Source organism: Nerophis lumbriciformis, linkage group LG35, assembly GCF_033978685.3.
Source record: "Nerophis lumbriciformis linkage group LG35, RoL_Nlum_v2.1, whole genome shotgun sequence".
In the NCBI taxonomy this organism is placed as follows: Eukaryota; Metazoa; Chordata; class Actinopteri; order Syngnathiformes; family Syngnathidae; genus Nerophis; species Nerophis lumbriciformis.
The window spans coordinates 12,543,032-12,560,620 of NC_084582.2; the positions used below are offsets into that span (position 1 = coordinate 12,543,032).

At 39.8% G+C, this 17,589-nt stretch overlaps 1 protein-coding gene across 1 annotated transcript in view; it reads right to left on the reverse strand.

Annotated features, from left to right (window-relative positions):
* il12ba (interleukin 12Ba) overlaps positions 1-15,151 on the reverse strand; it is a 44,827-nt gene extending 29,676 nt beyond the window's left edge. The window contains exon 1 of the mRNA XM_061928056.2: positions 15,022-15,151. Within this exon, the coding sequence (XP_061784040.2) occupies positions 15,022-15,048 (27 nt within the window). The 5' untranslated portion in view covers positions 15,049-15,151. The remainder of the gene's footprint in view (positions 1-15,021) is intronic.
* Between the last annotated feature and the right edge of the window lie 2,438 nt (positions 15,152-17,589).

Consider the following 17,589-nt stretch of genomic DNA (forward strand, 5'->3'; position numbering starts at 1 on the left):
ACTTTAAAAAAAAAATCAAACCTGAATTACATTTTATGCACGTTTTGTACTAATACAAATCAATGGGAAACACTATTTTTTCAACAATTTAGGTTGTTAGTGCAACATATCAGAATCAGAATCAGCTTTATTGGCCAAGTGTATTTAAAGGGGAACATTATCACAATTTCAGAAGGGTTCAAACCATTAAAAATCAGTTCCCGGTGGCTTATTTTATTTTTCGAAGTTTTTTTTCAAAATTTTACCCATCACGCAATATCCCTAAAAAAAGCTTCAAAGTGCCTGATTTTAACCATCGTTATATACACCCGTCCATTTTCCTGTGACGTCACACAGTGATGCCAATACAAACAAACATGGCGGAAAGAACAGCAAGCTATAGCGACATTAGCTCGGATTCAGACTCGGATTTCAGCGGCTTAAGCGATTTAACAGATTACGAATGTATTGAAACGGATGGTTGTAGTGTCGAGGCAGGTAGCGAAAATGAAATTGAAGAAGAAACTGAAGCTATTGAGCCATATCGGTTTGAACCGTATGCAAGTGAAACCGACGAAAACGACACGACAGCCAGCGACACGGGAGAAAGCGAGGACGAATTCGGCGATCGCCTTCTAACCAACGATTGGTATGTGTTTGTTTGGCATTTAAGGATACTAACAACTATGAACTAGGTTTACAGCATATTAAATACATTTGGCAACAACATGCACTTTGAGAGTGCAGACCGCCCATTTCAGGGCTGTCTGCATTTAAATGTTTTTAAGCTAAATTATTGGTAAACACAGTTTATGTATAATAATTTACGTAAAACCGCGAGTAATTAATAAAGTTTTCATCAATTAATATATTCTGTAGACATACCCTCATCCGCTCTCTTTTCCTGAAAGCTGATCTGTCCAGTTTTGGAGTTGATGTCAGCATCTGCTTTGTGTGTCGCAGGATATCACATTCTTGCCATCTCTGTCGTAGCATAGCTTTCGTCGGTAAAGTGTGCGGAACAAACGACTGACCATTTCGTCGGCTTTCCCCACAGCCTCGTATTTTGAACAAATGTCGTCCAATTTCTTGCCACTTTCGCATCTTTGGGCCGCTGGTGCAACTTGAATCCGTCCCTGTTCGTGTTGTTACACCCTCCGACAACACACCGACGAAAGTGAGAAAATGGCGGATTGCTTCCCGATGTGACGTCACAACGTTTAATTCGCCAAAATTCACCCATTTAGAGTTCAGAAATCGGTTAAAAAATATATGGTCTTTTTTCTGCAACATCAAGGTATATATTGACGCTTACATAGGTCTGGTGATAATGTTCCCCTTTAACATACACAGGATTTGACGTGATAGACTTGGTATGTCAAATTACCGGCCCAGCACGAACACTCTGCCACAGGAATCAATAATACTGCTTGGAGACGTTTTCCAGTACTGTATATTCTTATCAATGACAGAGCTGTAGAGTAAAAAGGAATATCGTACATTTGCAGTAAAAGTTTCATACAAAGTGCCCTGTCATTCATTATTGATATTTTACATGAGCTACTACACACACTCCTGTTTTGCCTTCAATCAATCAATCAATCAATCAATCAATCAATCAATCAATCAATCAATCAGTCAATCAAAGTTTACTTACATAGCCCTTAATCACAACTGTCTCAAAGGGCTGCACAAGCCACAACGACATTCTCGACTCAGATCCCACATCGGGGCAAGAAAAAACTCAACCCAATGGGAAGAACGGGAAACCTTGAAAGGGACCGCAGGAAGACCGGTGCAATGGATGCCGAGTGGATACGGTTAATAACTTTGGAGGTGGTGACACCCCGGACAAGGACAAAGACTTCAGGGAGGGGCAGCTCAGCACAACTGCCTAGAAGAGAAATTCTGAAACTGTGGGCTCCATCTCGTGGTATGCTAAATAATCACTTAATTATTATTAGGTATTAATTCATAATTATATTCAAACATAGTGTTACTGTTTAAACTGTGTGTAATGTTCGAATGGCCAAAAATTTACAAATGTATAAAAAAATAAAAGCTCTGCCTTGTTTTTAATGACTACTTAGGCCTACTACGCTACTGTATTTAACATTGGTGGTACTTGAAGAGCTTAGTGTTCTCTGAGGTGGTATTTAGTGAAACAACTTTGAGAATCACTGGCCTAGTGGCGAAGTTGGTAGAGTGGCCGTGCCAGCAATCGGAGGGTTGCTGGTTACTGGGGTTCAATCCCCACCTTCTACCATCCTAGTCATGTCTGTTGTGTCCTTGGGCAAGACACTTCACCCCTTGCTCCTGATGGCTGCTGGTTAGCGCCTTGCATGGCAGCTCCCGCCATCAGTGTGTGAATGTGTGTGTGAATGGGTGATTGTGGAAATACTGTCAAAGCGCTTTGAGTACCTTGAAGGTAGAAAAGCGCTATACAAGTATAACCCATTTATTTATTCATCATTTAACTTTGGAACGCGCTGCATTATCCTTGAATAAGTAAACTATGCCCCCCACATACATGCCTGTCAACATTTCAAAATATAGGGATTTTTAATTTTACTCACAAATTGCTGTTGAATGAAAAAAACACACACACACACACACACACACAAAAAAAATGTGTCTCATGTCCGTACTTGTGTGTCTTTCATTACAAGAGAACGTCATAAACTACTGTACTATGGACACTGACACATACATTTAAAGGCCGACTGAAACCCACTACTACCGACCACGCAGTCAATGATGACATCTTAACATTGCAACACATGCCAATACGGCCGGGTTAGCTTACTAAGGTGCAATTTTAAATTTTGCGCGAAATATCCTGCTGAAAACGTCTCGGTATGATGACGTCAGCGCGTGACATCACGGATTGTGGAGGACATTTTGGGACAGCATGGTGGCCAGCTATTAAGTCGTCTGTTTTCATCGCAAAATTCCACAGTATTCTGGACATCTGTGTTGGTGAATCTTTTGCAATTTGTTCAATGAACAGTGGAGACAACAAAGAAGAAAGCTGTAGGTGGGAAGCGGTGTATTGCGGCCGACTGCAGAAACACAAACACAGTCGGTGTTTCATTGTTTACATTCCCGAAAGATGACAGTAAAGCTTTACCATTGGCCTGTGGAGAACTGGGACAACAGAGACTCTTACCAGGAGGACTTTGAGTTGGATACGCAGACGCGGTACCGTGAGTACGCATGCAGCTGCGGCTTCCAAACAATTGTTCGCTTGCCCGTACGTGCGTGCCGCTATGTGCATGTCACGTACGTAACTTTGGGGACTTTGGGGAAATATATGTGCTGTATGAACTTTGGGGAGGTGAACGGTACTTTGGGCTGTGGGATTGAGTGTGTTGTGCAGGTGTTTGAGTTGTATTGGCGGGTTATATGGACGGGAGGGGGGAGGTGTTTGTTATGCGGGATTAATTTGTGGCATATTAAATATAAGCCTGGTTGTGTTGTGGCTAATAGAGTATATATATGTATTTTGTTTATTTACTAGTCATTCCCAGCTAAATATCAGGTCCCACCCGCCTCTCACAGCATCTTCCCTATCTGAATCGCTCCCACTGCCCTCTAGTCCTTCACTCTCACTTTCCTCATCCACAAATCTTTCATCCTCGCTCAAATTAATGGGGAAATCGTCGCTTTCTCGGTCCGAATCGCTCTCGTTGCTGGTGGCCATGATTGTAAATAATGTGCGGATGTGAGGAGCTCCACAACCTGTGACGTCACGCTACTCGTCTGCTACTTCCGGTACAGGCAAGGCTTTTTTTATCAGCGACCAAAAGTTGCGAACTTTATCGTCGATGTTCTCTACTAAATCCTTTCAGCAAAAATATGGCAATATCGCGAAATGATCAAGTATGACACATAGAATGGACCTGCTATCCCCGTTTAAATGAGAAAATCGCATTTCAGTAGGCCTTTAATAGGGTTCTGCAAATTAATTTTTTGTAATGTTTCATAACTCACAATCCTTATGCGAGACAAAAAAACATATGTCTTTCCTTTTTCTGTGAATTCTAAATCTAGAAAAACGGCTAGTACGAGGCGGCTAACAATGCAGGTAATGTGGAGCGGGCAGACTGGATCGTACATGCACCAGCATTGCGGAAACTCACCGCTGTTGCCATTTTTAATAAAAAAGTGGCATATAGTTCTAAACTATGTCTATCAGTAGACACAATATGGAAGCTTAAAACTAAGATATGGTTGACGGGTTGGAGACACATTTGAAGGGGGCTAGGCTTGGAGGAGGGCTTCGGCAGGTAAATAAGACCGCCCACAAAACAGAGCATTCTGAAGAGACAGTCAAAAAGTGGCTTGAAGATGGTCTTTATAACTAAATATATGCAAAATTGGGAGCACATTTTGCATAGATTTTTTTAAATATCCTTGCAAGTATGTACTTGAAAAATGCTACTTTCACAAAACCAATGATGTGCAACGTTTAGGAAACTCCTCATGACCTGATTGGCGACGCATGACTAATGAGTTTAATTGGTTGAACTGCAAATTAAGTCAAGTCTCTATCATCTTCTTACAGGAAACTGCTGCCTGGTGCCACATTTGTTATTGCTGTCTCAGAAAAAAAAAAAAAAAAAAACCTCACTGATGGGAAACCAACAAATATACAGTCAGAAAGACTTTTCTATCACCTTTTGCCAGGCTGGGGAGGAAACGTTTCTCTTCTAATGATAGATGAATGTTGTTCTAAACGTTGGCATTATTTCTGGAAGGAATCAAGCGGAAAAAATTGGTTTTACAAAGAGCGATCTGACAAAGACTACATTGAACCCATGATTTTCTCTACAGAAGAAAGGATTGGTTCAATCAATGTGGAAACACTTTCGTAACAGATTATCGAGGTGGATTTTTTATTCTTTTGTGCTTTAACAAGTGAGAAATCAGAGCATGGAAGAACTTACTGAGTTGTGATAAAATTTACAATAATGTATATTTACGATTTTTAAAAAGTTTAACCGTGCAATGACTCCTGATTTCAATAATTACTTTCAGTGGATTGCATCAATTTCCTTTATATAAACTTGGAATGCCTTTCTTAATTCCAAAAGAGGATCATATTTCCTTTCTCACAGCCTAAGGTTGCAGAGATAGAACTCTGCTCTTTTTGCTTCAGTTTTCGAGTGGCCCTGCCGTGGTAAAAAGGAGCTGGTTGATGAACAGACTGTTGTTTTTGTCTGACAACCTTATCAGACTGTTTTACGAGGTCAGTGTGTGCGTGTGTGTGCATTTAAGTGTGTGTGTAATCCAAACCCCCCAGAAATCAAACACTACTCTCAAAGGGAGGTATTTCTAAGTACTATCTTCATCAGTCCATTCCTGGTGAGGACTTTTCTTTGGTGATTAGTTGGGTTTTTCCTGGACTTGTGTACGTATAGTCGCAAATTAATGTCTTCCCTTTCACCGTCTCAGGCCAAATGGGCTAATCCATCCTGGTATGTGTAAATGAGTGTACCTTACCATGGTTACGTTAAGCCTGTTTGCATGCAAAGACCGGCACGTGTAAGGATGACAAAGGAACAAAAGGACCATGCAAAAGAACATACTGTCAGCTAAAGAAAGACAGCTTCTTTTCAGTGTTATCGAATGCTTTCCCTTTTTCATAATGCTCACTGGCATTGCACAGGGCTTTGACATGTATTGAACAGATCATTAACCTGGAAATAAAAACACTATTTCGATGGTTTTATGTTACATTTTCGCTATCTGCATTGCATCTGGATTTCCACAAACCACGTTAAACCCAGATTCTGATCTAACAAAAGTCTAAACTCATTCTCCTTCTATGCCACATCAATATGGAATGCACTCCCAACAGGTGTAAAAAGAAAGGGCATCTCTATCCTCCTTCAAAACAGCACTAAAACAACACCTCCAGGCAACTTCAACCCTTGACTAACACCCTCCCCCTTCCACATCCCACCTCCCCGGATTGTAAATAACCAAATGTAAATAATCAAATGTATTTCTAATGTATATACTGTACTTGTTCTTATGCTATCTGAACTCACTATGCTCTCTGCTCGCTGTACATATCCTACCAAGTCAGACCTACACTGTTTCAATGCCCATTCCTCTGATGATGCAATTGTTGATGACTGAAGTGCTGATATCAACCAAACCCTCCTCATCCCACCCCCCGGATTGTAAATAATGTAAATAATTCAATGCATATACTCTGATGATTAACTTGTGTGATGACTGTATTATGATCCATCCATCCATCCATCCATTTTCTACCGCTTATTCCCTTTGGGGTCGCGGGGGGCGCTGGAGCCTATTTCAGCTACAATCGGGCGGAAGGCGGGGTACACCCTGGACAAGTCGCCACCTCATCGCAGGGCCAACACAGATAGACAGACAACATTCACACACTCACATTCACACACTAGGGCCAATTTAGTGTTGCCAATTAACCTATCCCCAGGTGCATGTCTTTAGAGGTGGGAGGAAGCCGGAGTACCCGGAAGGAACCCACGCAGTCCCGGGGAGAACATGCAAACTCCACACAGAAAGATCCCGAGACTACTCAGGACCTTCGTATTGTGAGGCAGACGCACTAACCCCTCTTCCACCGTGCTGCCCGACTGTATTATGATGATAGTATATATTTGTACCATGAATTGATTACGTGGACCCCGACTTAAACAAGTTGAAAAACTTATTCGGGTGTTACCATTTAATGGTCAATTGTACGGAATATGTACTGAACTGTGCAATCTACTAATAAAAGTTTCAGTCAATCAATCAAAACCACGTTCTGTTGGGTTTTTTTTGTTAGCAGATTTATACAAATAGCATTGAGCAAATTAACAGAAAAAAATCGCTTTACCTGGCAAATTTTTCATATTTTGAAATGCAAATACCATAGATTATGACATTTAGTACTTTAACGATATGTGAATGTTTACTTTGGGCCATATTCTCCCATGTGCTTAAGTGGAAAAAGATGGGCACGCTCTTGGTGGAGCAACATTACCTCAAGGTTCTGTGTTGGGCCCCTTATTATTCACTATTTACATAAATAATCTTGGACAGAATATTCCGAACTCAACTTTCCATTTCTATGCTGATGATACTGTCATATACTGCACAGCACCCACTCTTGCTGAGGCTTTTAAATATCTACAACATGCATTTGACAGAGTACAAGAACAACTTTGCTATCTTCAACTGGTTTTAAATGCAGAGAAAACAAAGTGTATGCTCTTTACCACATCAAAAACTGTAAGATCATCACTGTGTGAGAACATTTTAACAAGAAATGGGCAACAAATTATGCTAGTATCTGCTTTTAAATATTTAGGATTTTTAATTGATGACCAATTGAGTTTTAAGGAGCACATTCAGTATGTTGTAAAAAAACTGAAACTTTTACTGGGATTTTATTATAGAAACAAGTCTTGCTTTTCTTTTACTGTGAAACAGAAATTGGTGGAAACAACCTTCTTACCTGTTATTCATCATCATTATTGACTATGGAGATGTGTTGTACATGAATGCTACTGCTGGTTGTCTCCACAAGCTGGATAGTGTGTACCACGGGGCACTGAGATTCATCACCAACTGCGCTCCCCTTACTCACCATTGTGTGTTATACTCAATGGTTAACTGGACATCTTTATGTGCTCGACGCCTCAATCATTGGTATGTTTTCATCTACAAAACCATTCTGAGTATCACTCCATCTTATCTGTCTTGTCTTTTAACAAAGAAACAAGGATGTCACAATCTCCGTTCAATGAATGTTCTGCAATTTGTCGTCCCCAAAGTAAGAACTGAACTGGGCAAGAAAGCATTTAGGTTTTCAGCACCGAAGGCTTGGAATAATCTACAATCTAACATTAAACTTCAAACCCTAGTTACGTTGAATGAGTTTAAAGCTTCTGTGAAAGGACTGCAGTCTACCTTGTCTGTATGCACATGTGTCATGTGAGCAAGTTTTAATGTTGTAAATGTGATGTTTTATGTATTTGTTTACTGTTTTTAATGTAACCTTGCTGCTGCCCTCTTGGCCAGGTCTCCCTTGGAAAAGAGATCTTTGATCTCAATGGGATTTTACCTGGTTAAATAAAGGCTAATAATAATAATAAACATTAAAATGTGGACATTTCCTTTCAAATCTGACTTAAATACTTTTGTTTTTACGAGCTTCTGACGCTGCAATAAGTCCAGCGTCCCTGGAAGGGGAAACATTACATTGCACTTGAAGTTTTGATGCAGTGTACACCACACAAGATAAAATATGGTAAAAAAATAGCCTCCAGTAAGCTAACAAATCTATTCTGATCGCTTCGGTTGGAGACACCTGGAAGCATCCCTTCGGGTGAGTATAAAAGGACAATAATTGCACTCGGAATAAGCATTAAAAAAACAAATTGCAAATTTTTTTTATGGATTGGGCTCTGCATGAGTTGGAGAGAAGGAGCGTGGGACTATGGCATAGATATACAGGTATAGAGCCTATAAATGCACACAATTCTCGATGCTTATAAAAAAAGAAATAAAAAAAACTGAACCCAATGTATTATTTATAATTACACTTTATTATAAACTGTTCAGTGCATGTTATCCCTGTGCGTGCCTGGTTACACATTCCACAAATATGCATGTTAGGTTAATGGGAGACTCTAGATCAGGGGTCCTCAAACTTTTTGACGTGGGGGCGCATTGGGTTAAACAAATTTGGCTGGGCTGTATATATATGTATGTATATACAGTTGTGCTCATAAGTTTACATACCCTGGGAGAATTCATGATTTCTTGGCCATTCTTCAGAGAATATGAATGATAACACAAAAACCTTTCTTCCACTCATGCTTAATGGTTGTGTGAAGCTATTTATTGACAAACAACTGTGTTTACTCTTTTTAAATCAAAATGACAAAAGAAAGTACCCAAATGACACTGTTCAAAAGTTTACATACCCCAGTGACTTTGATCTGATAACATGCACACAAGTTGACACAAACAGGTTTGAATGGCTAATCAAGATTCCAATCCTCACCTGTGACATGTTTGTTTGTAATTATTGTGTGTGTATAAAAGGTCAGTGAGTTTCTGGGCTTCTGACAGACCATTGCATCTTCCATACAGTGGTGCACAGATGTTTCTGGATTCTGAGTCATGGGGAAGGCAACATAATTGTCAAAGGATCTGCGAGAAAAGGTAATTGAACTGCATAAAACAGGAAAGGGGTATAAAAAGATATCCAAGGAATTGAGAATGCCAATCAGCAGTGTTCAAACGCTGATTAAGAAGTGGAAAATGAGGGATTCAGGTAGACCAGCAAAGATTTCAGCCACATCTGCCAGGAAAATTGTTCGAGATGCAAAGAAAAATCCACAAATAACTTCAGCTGAAATACAGGACTATCTGAAAAATTGTAGTGTGGCTGTTTCAAGATGCACAATAAGGGGGCACTTGAAGAAGAATGGGCTGCATGGTCGAGTCGCCAGAAGAAAGCCATTTATGCGCAAATGTCACAAAGTATCCCGCTTACATTACGCCAAACAGCACAGAGACAAGCTTCAAAACTTCTGGAACAAAGTAATTTGGAGTGATGGCTTTCTTCTGGCGACTCCACCAGGCAGCCCATCTTTCTGTCAGAAGCCCAGAAACTCACTGACCTTTTATACACACACATCAATTACAAACAAACAAGTCACAGGTGAGGATTGGAACCTTGATTAGTCATTCAAACATGTTTGTGTCAACTTTTGTGCATGTTATCAGATCAAAGTCACTGGGGTATGTAAACATTTGATCAGGGTCATTTGGGTACTTTCTTTTAAAATTTTGATTTAAAAAAGAGTAAACAAAGTTGTTTGCCAATAAATAGCTTCACACAACCATTAAGCATGAGTGGAAGAAAGGTTTTTGTGTTATCATTCATATTCTCTGAAGAATGGCCAAGAAATCATAAATTCTCCCAGGGGACAATATGATTTGCCTCAGTGGCTAGGAAACCCCGAGAGTAACAAGCGGTAGAAAATGGATTAAAAATGACCGATTTTTAAGAAAATAATACAAAAAAATAAATATAAATAACTTGGGACTTCCCGCAGGCCGTACCCCTGCTCTAGATTGTCAATAGGTGTTAATGTGAGCGGTTGTTTGTCTATATGTGCCCTGCGATTGGCTGGCAACCAGTCTAGGGTGTAACCCCACCCTCTCGCTTTAAGTAAGCTTGGATTGATTGATTGAAACTTTTATTAGTAGATTGCACAGAACAGTACATATTCCGTACAATTGACCACTAAATGGTAACACCCGAATACGTTTTTCAACTGGTTTAAGTCGGGGTCCACGTTAATCAATTCATGGTATGGATAGGCTCCAACGTACCCACGACCCTGGTGAGGATAATTGGTATAGAAAATGGGTGGATAGATGAAAAGTTTTTCAAACTGTACAGTATTTAAGGTCACTGTGGTTCAACATATTTTTGCACAGAATTTAAATTGCAGTAGCAGCTGCCAAGCGGTAACTATACTTAAAGAAAGAACAGCATTGTTCTACAGCCTCCCAGTGTATCAAACCTAACAATACTGTGTTTGTAAATATGTTAATAAATAACAACAATAGTCAACTATTTAAGATTGTAAAGAATACAGCAGTGGCGTGGAGCCCTCAAGTATATAAAACAAACAATATTGTTCATGTTATTCTTTCAACATGGTGCTAGTGTGACGTCAACATGTCTTTTGTAATGAAATAGGATAATGAAAAAGGCTAAATTGAAGACAAATCATTGTCGTTTTTAGTTATTAGTATTGACATTTCAGTCTTTTTTTTTCATCACGGTATGCCTTTTTCTAAGAAGTTTTTTCGTTTTTTTTTTTGGAGGGGGTTATTTTTTTTTATTACTACAATATGTCACAGGCCCATAGAAAACGAGCTGTGTTCAAAAATGGGCCTCAGGCCACACTTCAAGATTCAAGATTCAAGATGATTTATTGTCAATTCTTAACATGCACAAGACACATAAGAACTGAAAAGTAAATTTTCGGCACGGTCCCACTAAGAGCAGACATACGTTACAGGGAGACAAGACGAGACCGCCAATGGAGCAGCCATTTTTACGGCGCTCCTTAAAAAAAGGTGGGACAAAGGTGATGTTGGGAAAGGGGGGAAGAGTAAAAAAATATCAGTCAAAGGCTGGACCCACGGGAGGGGGTCCAGACTGAGTCCAAGGTAAAAAACCTCATTTGCAATGCACACATAAACAAATCACAACAAACTCGCAACAGAGGGAGGGGGAGTTGGAGCAAACAAGCGGTGGTGAAGGCGTGGGTTGGGGGAGGGGAGGTGCGTGCATGTATGCCCAAATTTTCTTGGGTGTGATGTTGAAATGTTTTTGTGGACTGGGGCCGATCTGCAGAGTTCGACACCAGGTGTTGTTACCGCCCTCACCAGAGGCAAGACAGAAAAGTGTTTGCATTCAGGTAAAATTAGTAAACCAGTGGTGTCGAAAGTGTTACCAAACGACGGGAGAGTTTCTCTAATCGGTGTTTTCCCAGCACTTATAGAAGTGATAAAAGTTGAGTTGCTTGCATCTGGAGATTTTAACGCACACTTTCTAGACGAATGGTGGCAGAGCTCTGCACTCACTCGCACGGCGAATACCTTTGTGACCGCTTGTATTTGATTACCGAATAAATGCATGATGCACGATACACCTCTCTCTCACTTTTTATGTGTACCTTTACTCGCTAAATATAGCGACAAAGGGGCCAAAGTGCATCACAGATCATTTCTGCTAGATCTAGATCTCTGACCAACTAGACGCGTATGAGGTGTGTTATGAAGCAGGGTTACACCACCCCTACAAAGAATGCTACACTGCCACACTTCCATTATTTGTTCTATGAGCAAGGGGGAACCAGAAGCTCCAGATCCACATTCATGATAGGCTTCCACAAAAGACCAATGGGTAACTGGTAACTAACCATGACCGGCTCTTTCTTCTTCTTTTTTTTAAAGGGGAACATTATCACAATTTCAGAAGGATTAAACCCATTACAAATCAGTTCCCAGTGGCTTATTTTATTTTTCAAAGTTTTTTTCAAAATTTTACCCATCATGCAATATCCCTAAAAATAGCTTCAAAGTGCCTGATTTTAACCATCGTTATATACAGGCCCGGCCCTAACCAATCTGGCGCCCTAGGCAAGATTTTAGGTGGCGCCCCCCCACATCGGCAGTGAAGTGTATATACTCACAAGAACCCGAATAGCTTTGTCTTTGACCTTTTTTTTTTACTTACAACTATACCTAATATATAAAGGGGTGGAAAAGTGACTATTACCTGCAGGGCAAACATTAGCTAACCAGAAGGCAATAACAATGTAAACAAAAAACACCTGCTTGAGAGAGATCTAATACAAACATTTATATGCACGTACAACACTTAGAACTTTTAGCATATCAGTATGTGGAATTAAATTATGGAATGGATTAAGTAAAAAAGTTAAAAATTGTACTGATATGATCCAGTTTAAGAGGTTGTTCAAAATAATAGTGCTTACAGAGTACAAAGAAGAAGAATTATGAGAAATACTTTCAACCTTATTGAAAATAAGATATTCTTCATCTCAGTATGTTAATAATGACTGAATTAATTAATTAATTACATAGTACAAAACTGTTGTATACTAACTCATAGATGTTATTTTATTATATAAAAAGGTCAGTAAATGATTCTATATATTTGTAAACGCTTTGAAGTGGGAAAGAGGTAGGATTAAATAAGCTTTGCTTCTTCCTACTCCTTTTCGGGCATGATGTAAAATGAAATGATATGAAATTGTGTGATGTATTATGATGTAAGTGTGTTCATGTTCGAAATAAACTAAAGAAAGAAAGAAATGTCCCTGAGGAATGTAAAGTGGGAGTACTGTAATTACCTAACGTTACATTATTATTTTCCATAACAATTTAGCCCCCTCCACAATATTAACCCGACGTTAAAACACAACTATTAGCAATTGCCGAATCATGTAACATTAGCTTAATGCTAAAAAGCCAAGTTACTATCACATTCTGTAACAGACAAATAATTTCATGTAGGCTAACGTTACCTACCTGCTACCTCTGTCTTTTCTCGTTTCTCCTCCTCTTCTTTTCTCTTTTTTCTTCCCTGGGCACCTGACAGTTTTGGCATCTTGTGTTGATTTTTTGATGTGGGGACGTCCAAAAAGAGTCACGATACGGGAAGGGAGGGGGCGCACCGTGCGGGGGAGGAGGGGGGGGGGGGGGGGGCGCGTAATGTTGTAACAAATAATATTTCTATTAAATAGGCTTTACTTTGCATTTTAATTAACGTGGGATTAATTTTTGTATTTAGAAATAATAGTACCAACTTATTTTTTTTAATTTTTTTTTTCTCCCAACATTTGTGGCACTGGCGTGGCGCCCCCTGATGGACGGTGCCCTTAGCATTTGCCTATACGGCCTATGCCACGGGCCGGCCCTGGTTATATTTTCCTGTGACGTCACATAGTGATGCCAACACAAACAAACATGGCGCATAGAACAGCAAGCTATAGCGACATTAGCTCGGATTCAGACTCGGATTTCAGCGGTTTAAGCGATTCAACAGATTACGCATGTATTGAAACGGATGGTTGTAGTGTGGAGGCAGGTAGCGAAAACGAAATTGAAGAAGAAACTGAAGCTATTGAGCCATATCGGTTTGAACCGTATGCAAGTGAAACCGACGAAAACAACATGACAGCCAGCGACACGGGAGAAAGCGAGGACGAATTCGGCGATCGCCTTCTAACCAACGATTGGTATGTGTTTGTTTAGCATTAAAGGAAACTAACAACTATGAACTAGGTTTACAGCATATGAAATACATTTGGCAACAACATGCACTTTGAGAGTGCAGACAGCCCAATTTTCATCAATTAATATAATCTGTAGACATACCCTCATGTCAGTAGGCCAGGGAAGCTAGGGTCGATATTCTTCTCTTGATCATCTTCGGTGGCATAAGGGACGGTGTGAGCCAAGACATCCAGGGGGTTTAGCTCTCTCGTCTGCGGGAACAAACTGCCGCCATTGCTTGCCGTGCTAGCGAGGTCCTTTGTCCCTGAATTGCTCACACACTCCGGCAGATTCAATGGGGGTCTGGCGGCAGATTTCTTTGACTTTATCGTTGGAAATGCATCTGCTTTGAGTGTCGCAGGATATCCACACATTCTTGCCATCTCTGTCGTAGCATAGCTTTCGTCGGTAAAGTGTGCGGAACAAACGTACAATTTCTTGCCACTTTCGCATCTTTGGGCCACTGGTGCAACTTGAATCCGTCCCTGTTCGTGTTGTTACACCCTCCGACAACACACCGACGAGGCATGATGTCTCCAAGGTACGGAAAACAGTCGAAAAAATGGAAAATAACAGAGCTGATTTGACTCTGTGTTTGAGAAAATGGCAGATTGCTTCCCGATGTCGTGACGTCATCGCTCCGAGAGCGAATAATAGAAAGGCGTTTAATTCGCCAAAATTCACCCTTTAGAGTTCGGAAATCGGTTAAAAAAATATATGGTCTTTTTTCTGCAACATCAAGGTATATATTGACGCTTACATAGGTCTGGTGATAATGTTCCCCTTTAAAGACAGCAGGTGTTCTTCTTCGGCACTGACTCAGTGATCAAGCACCAATAATTGACGTACTTTGCCAAATGTTGTACAATATTTCGTACTGACAGTACTTTAAAAAAGCAGGGATTGAAGTATTTTTTGTGTGGTAGTATCGACTTGGTTTCGAAGTATGGATAATTTCGACAACAAGGGTTTACTGTGACATACATTATGCCAACTAGCAGTGGGAAGGTATCTAAAGCTGGTTGGTAAAACACATTTTTTCTCGCAACTTAAAAGCAAAAAAATAAAAAATAGCCGAGAAACTGTTTGTATCTTAGAATATTTGTTAGGTGGGTCAGTTGCGAGCCACTGTATTGAGATTCATGTAAACACCATTGTTGTTACCTTCCGTTGAGCAAAAGTCTGATTCATTCAATCACTCTGCGCATGTTGGTGAATGTGAGATTTGATGTCTGTCTTCCCTGGTTTTCCTTCAAATAAACTCCAGATCATTTTAGCTTGATCTGAACATACATCAGACTAACAAGGACACTGGAACATGCTGACCCTGGTTTTCCTGGTTCGAACACAGGACTCCCTGTATTCAGCCTTCAGCTGTTTCCTCTAATATCGCAACTATGTCTAAACGTACATCACTACTCAGAAATACTGAAGTCCCAAGTAGAAATGTTGATTCAGACTGAACAACCGCATGTATAGTACATTGGGACAGTTATTAGTGCATGGCAAACAGTGGTCTATTGTTTTTGTCCTGTGTATTAAGTAGGATTAATAGTACCGCATATGCCTCTTGTATTCTGCAGTATTAATAGTATCAAAGAGGGGAAATGTAATTTGTGCTATTTGGGTCTAGTCACTTTGGTATTATCTGACCTCCACTTGCTGATATGTCAACTAAATCTGTGAAGCTATGCCAGCAGAGTGTCAAATATGTGGTGATACTGCAACTGTAAGGCAGGACTATGATAAGATGTTATATGTGCAAGGAATGGATGTATGCACACAACAGAGTTGTGTCAGTGAAAGATTGTTATGCGGTTGCTGCTCACTGGTTCTTAATCAACGCCACCTTTTCTTTATAGAAATACATTGAATAAATCAGTGTTTTTCAACCTTTTTGGAGCAAAGGCACACTTTAGTTCACTGAAAAAATGCTGAGGCACACCACCAGCAGAAAACATTAAAAATGTAAACCCAGTAAAAAGTCATTGTTGCAATTGTTGGATATGAATTCAAACCATAACCAACCATGCGTCACTATAGCTCTTGTCTCAAAGTAGGTGTACTGTCACGACCTGTCACATCACGCTGTGACTTATTTTGAGTTTTATGGTGTTTTCCTGTGTGTCGTCTTTTAGTTATTGTCTTGCGCTCCTATTTTGGTGGCATTTCCTGTTTTGTTGGTATTTTCCTATAGCAGTTTCATGTCTTCCTTTGAGCGCTAGTCCCCGCACCTGCTTTGTTTGAGCAAATCAAGACTATTTCAGTTGTATCCTTCTTTGTGGGGACATTGTTGATCGTCATGCCATGTACGGATGTACTTTGTGGACGCTGTCTGCTCCACAAGTCTTTGCTGTCGTCCAGCATTCTGTTTTTGTTTACTCTGTAGCCAGTTCAGTTTTAGTTTTGTTTTCCATAGCCATCTCTAAGCTTCAATGCCTTTTTTAGGGGCACTCGCCTTTTGTTTATTTTTGGTTTAAGCATCAGATACGGCGTTTACAAAGCAATTAGCTACCTGCTGCCACCTACTGATATGGAAGAGTATTGCACAGTTACTCTGCCAAACTCTAGACAGCACAGACACTCAAAAATGGCACTTTATTTGCAGATTATAATTACTGGTTTGCATAAATGTTTTTTAACCCAAATAGATGAAATTATATAGTCTCCCACGGCACACTAGACTGTATCTCACGGCACACTAGTGTGCCGCGGCACAGTGGTTGAAAAACACTGGAATAAATAACCCACAGAGTCAAAACCCATGGGACATTCACTCATGAGTACATTTAGGGCTTGATTTATTACGATCCAAATAACACGCGCTAATCAGTGTGGGCAAAACAATAAGATAACGTGTACTATGAGTGGTTTGATCTATCACTGCTTGTGTAATTGAAAAATGGGGCGGACCGCCCCAGCAGCTCATATCTAGAATTCAGAACACCTTTTCTGAATTGCAGTGTAGACAACAGAAACATATGCAAACTGACACTTACCGTATTTTCTGGACTATATAACGCACCGGTATATAAGCCTTACCCACTAAATACAAAAATTAAATTAAATCAATTTATTAGCCGCACCGGACTTTAAGACGCAGATATATATGTTGTGAAATAAGTCATCACACAGATTTATTTATATATGTTTATCTACATACCTTAATCGTTTCCAAACGGTGTCTGTACCACGGCAGTAAAACGGCTGATCAAACAAAACAGAAGTCATTGTCATGAATCCACAAGCTGTGGAAGCTCGCTATCCAATCAGCTAAACAGACTCGATAACTCCTCGGTGTTGACTTGTTGAATTTACTGAGGAATTTGTCTAACTGGAACAATACAAACAGAATACAATTGTAAATTAATAATACTAACACAGACACAGAATCACTTTACTTACCACTGTAATTACTGGACTACAATACTCTTCATTCAATGACTGCAAATAATGTAAAAACAAGAGTATAAAGAAGTCATACTGTTCCATTACCATTGTTCATACTACTGTCACTACTCAACTGCCAAAAGAACTGTAGACACCTTAATATTTATTACTTCCTATACTGTATATACTGTTATACTATTTGATATTGCACTGGTACTGTATGTGACTACTGTACTTTTACTTGTACTGATACTTCTACCATAACTACTGGGACTTATTGTGCAACTTATTGTCTTGTAATTAATGTACATCAGAGCTATTCAAATTGTTTTATGTTTTGTA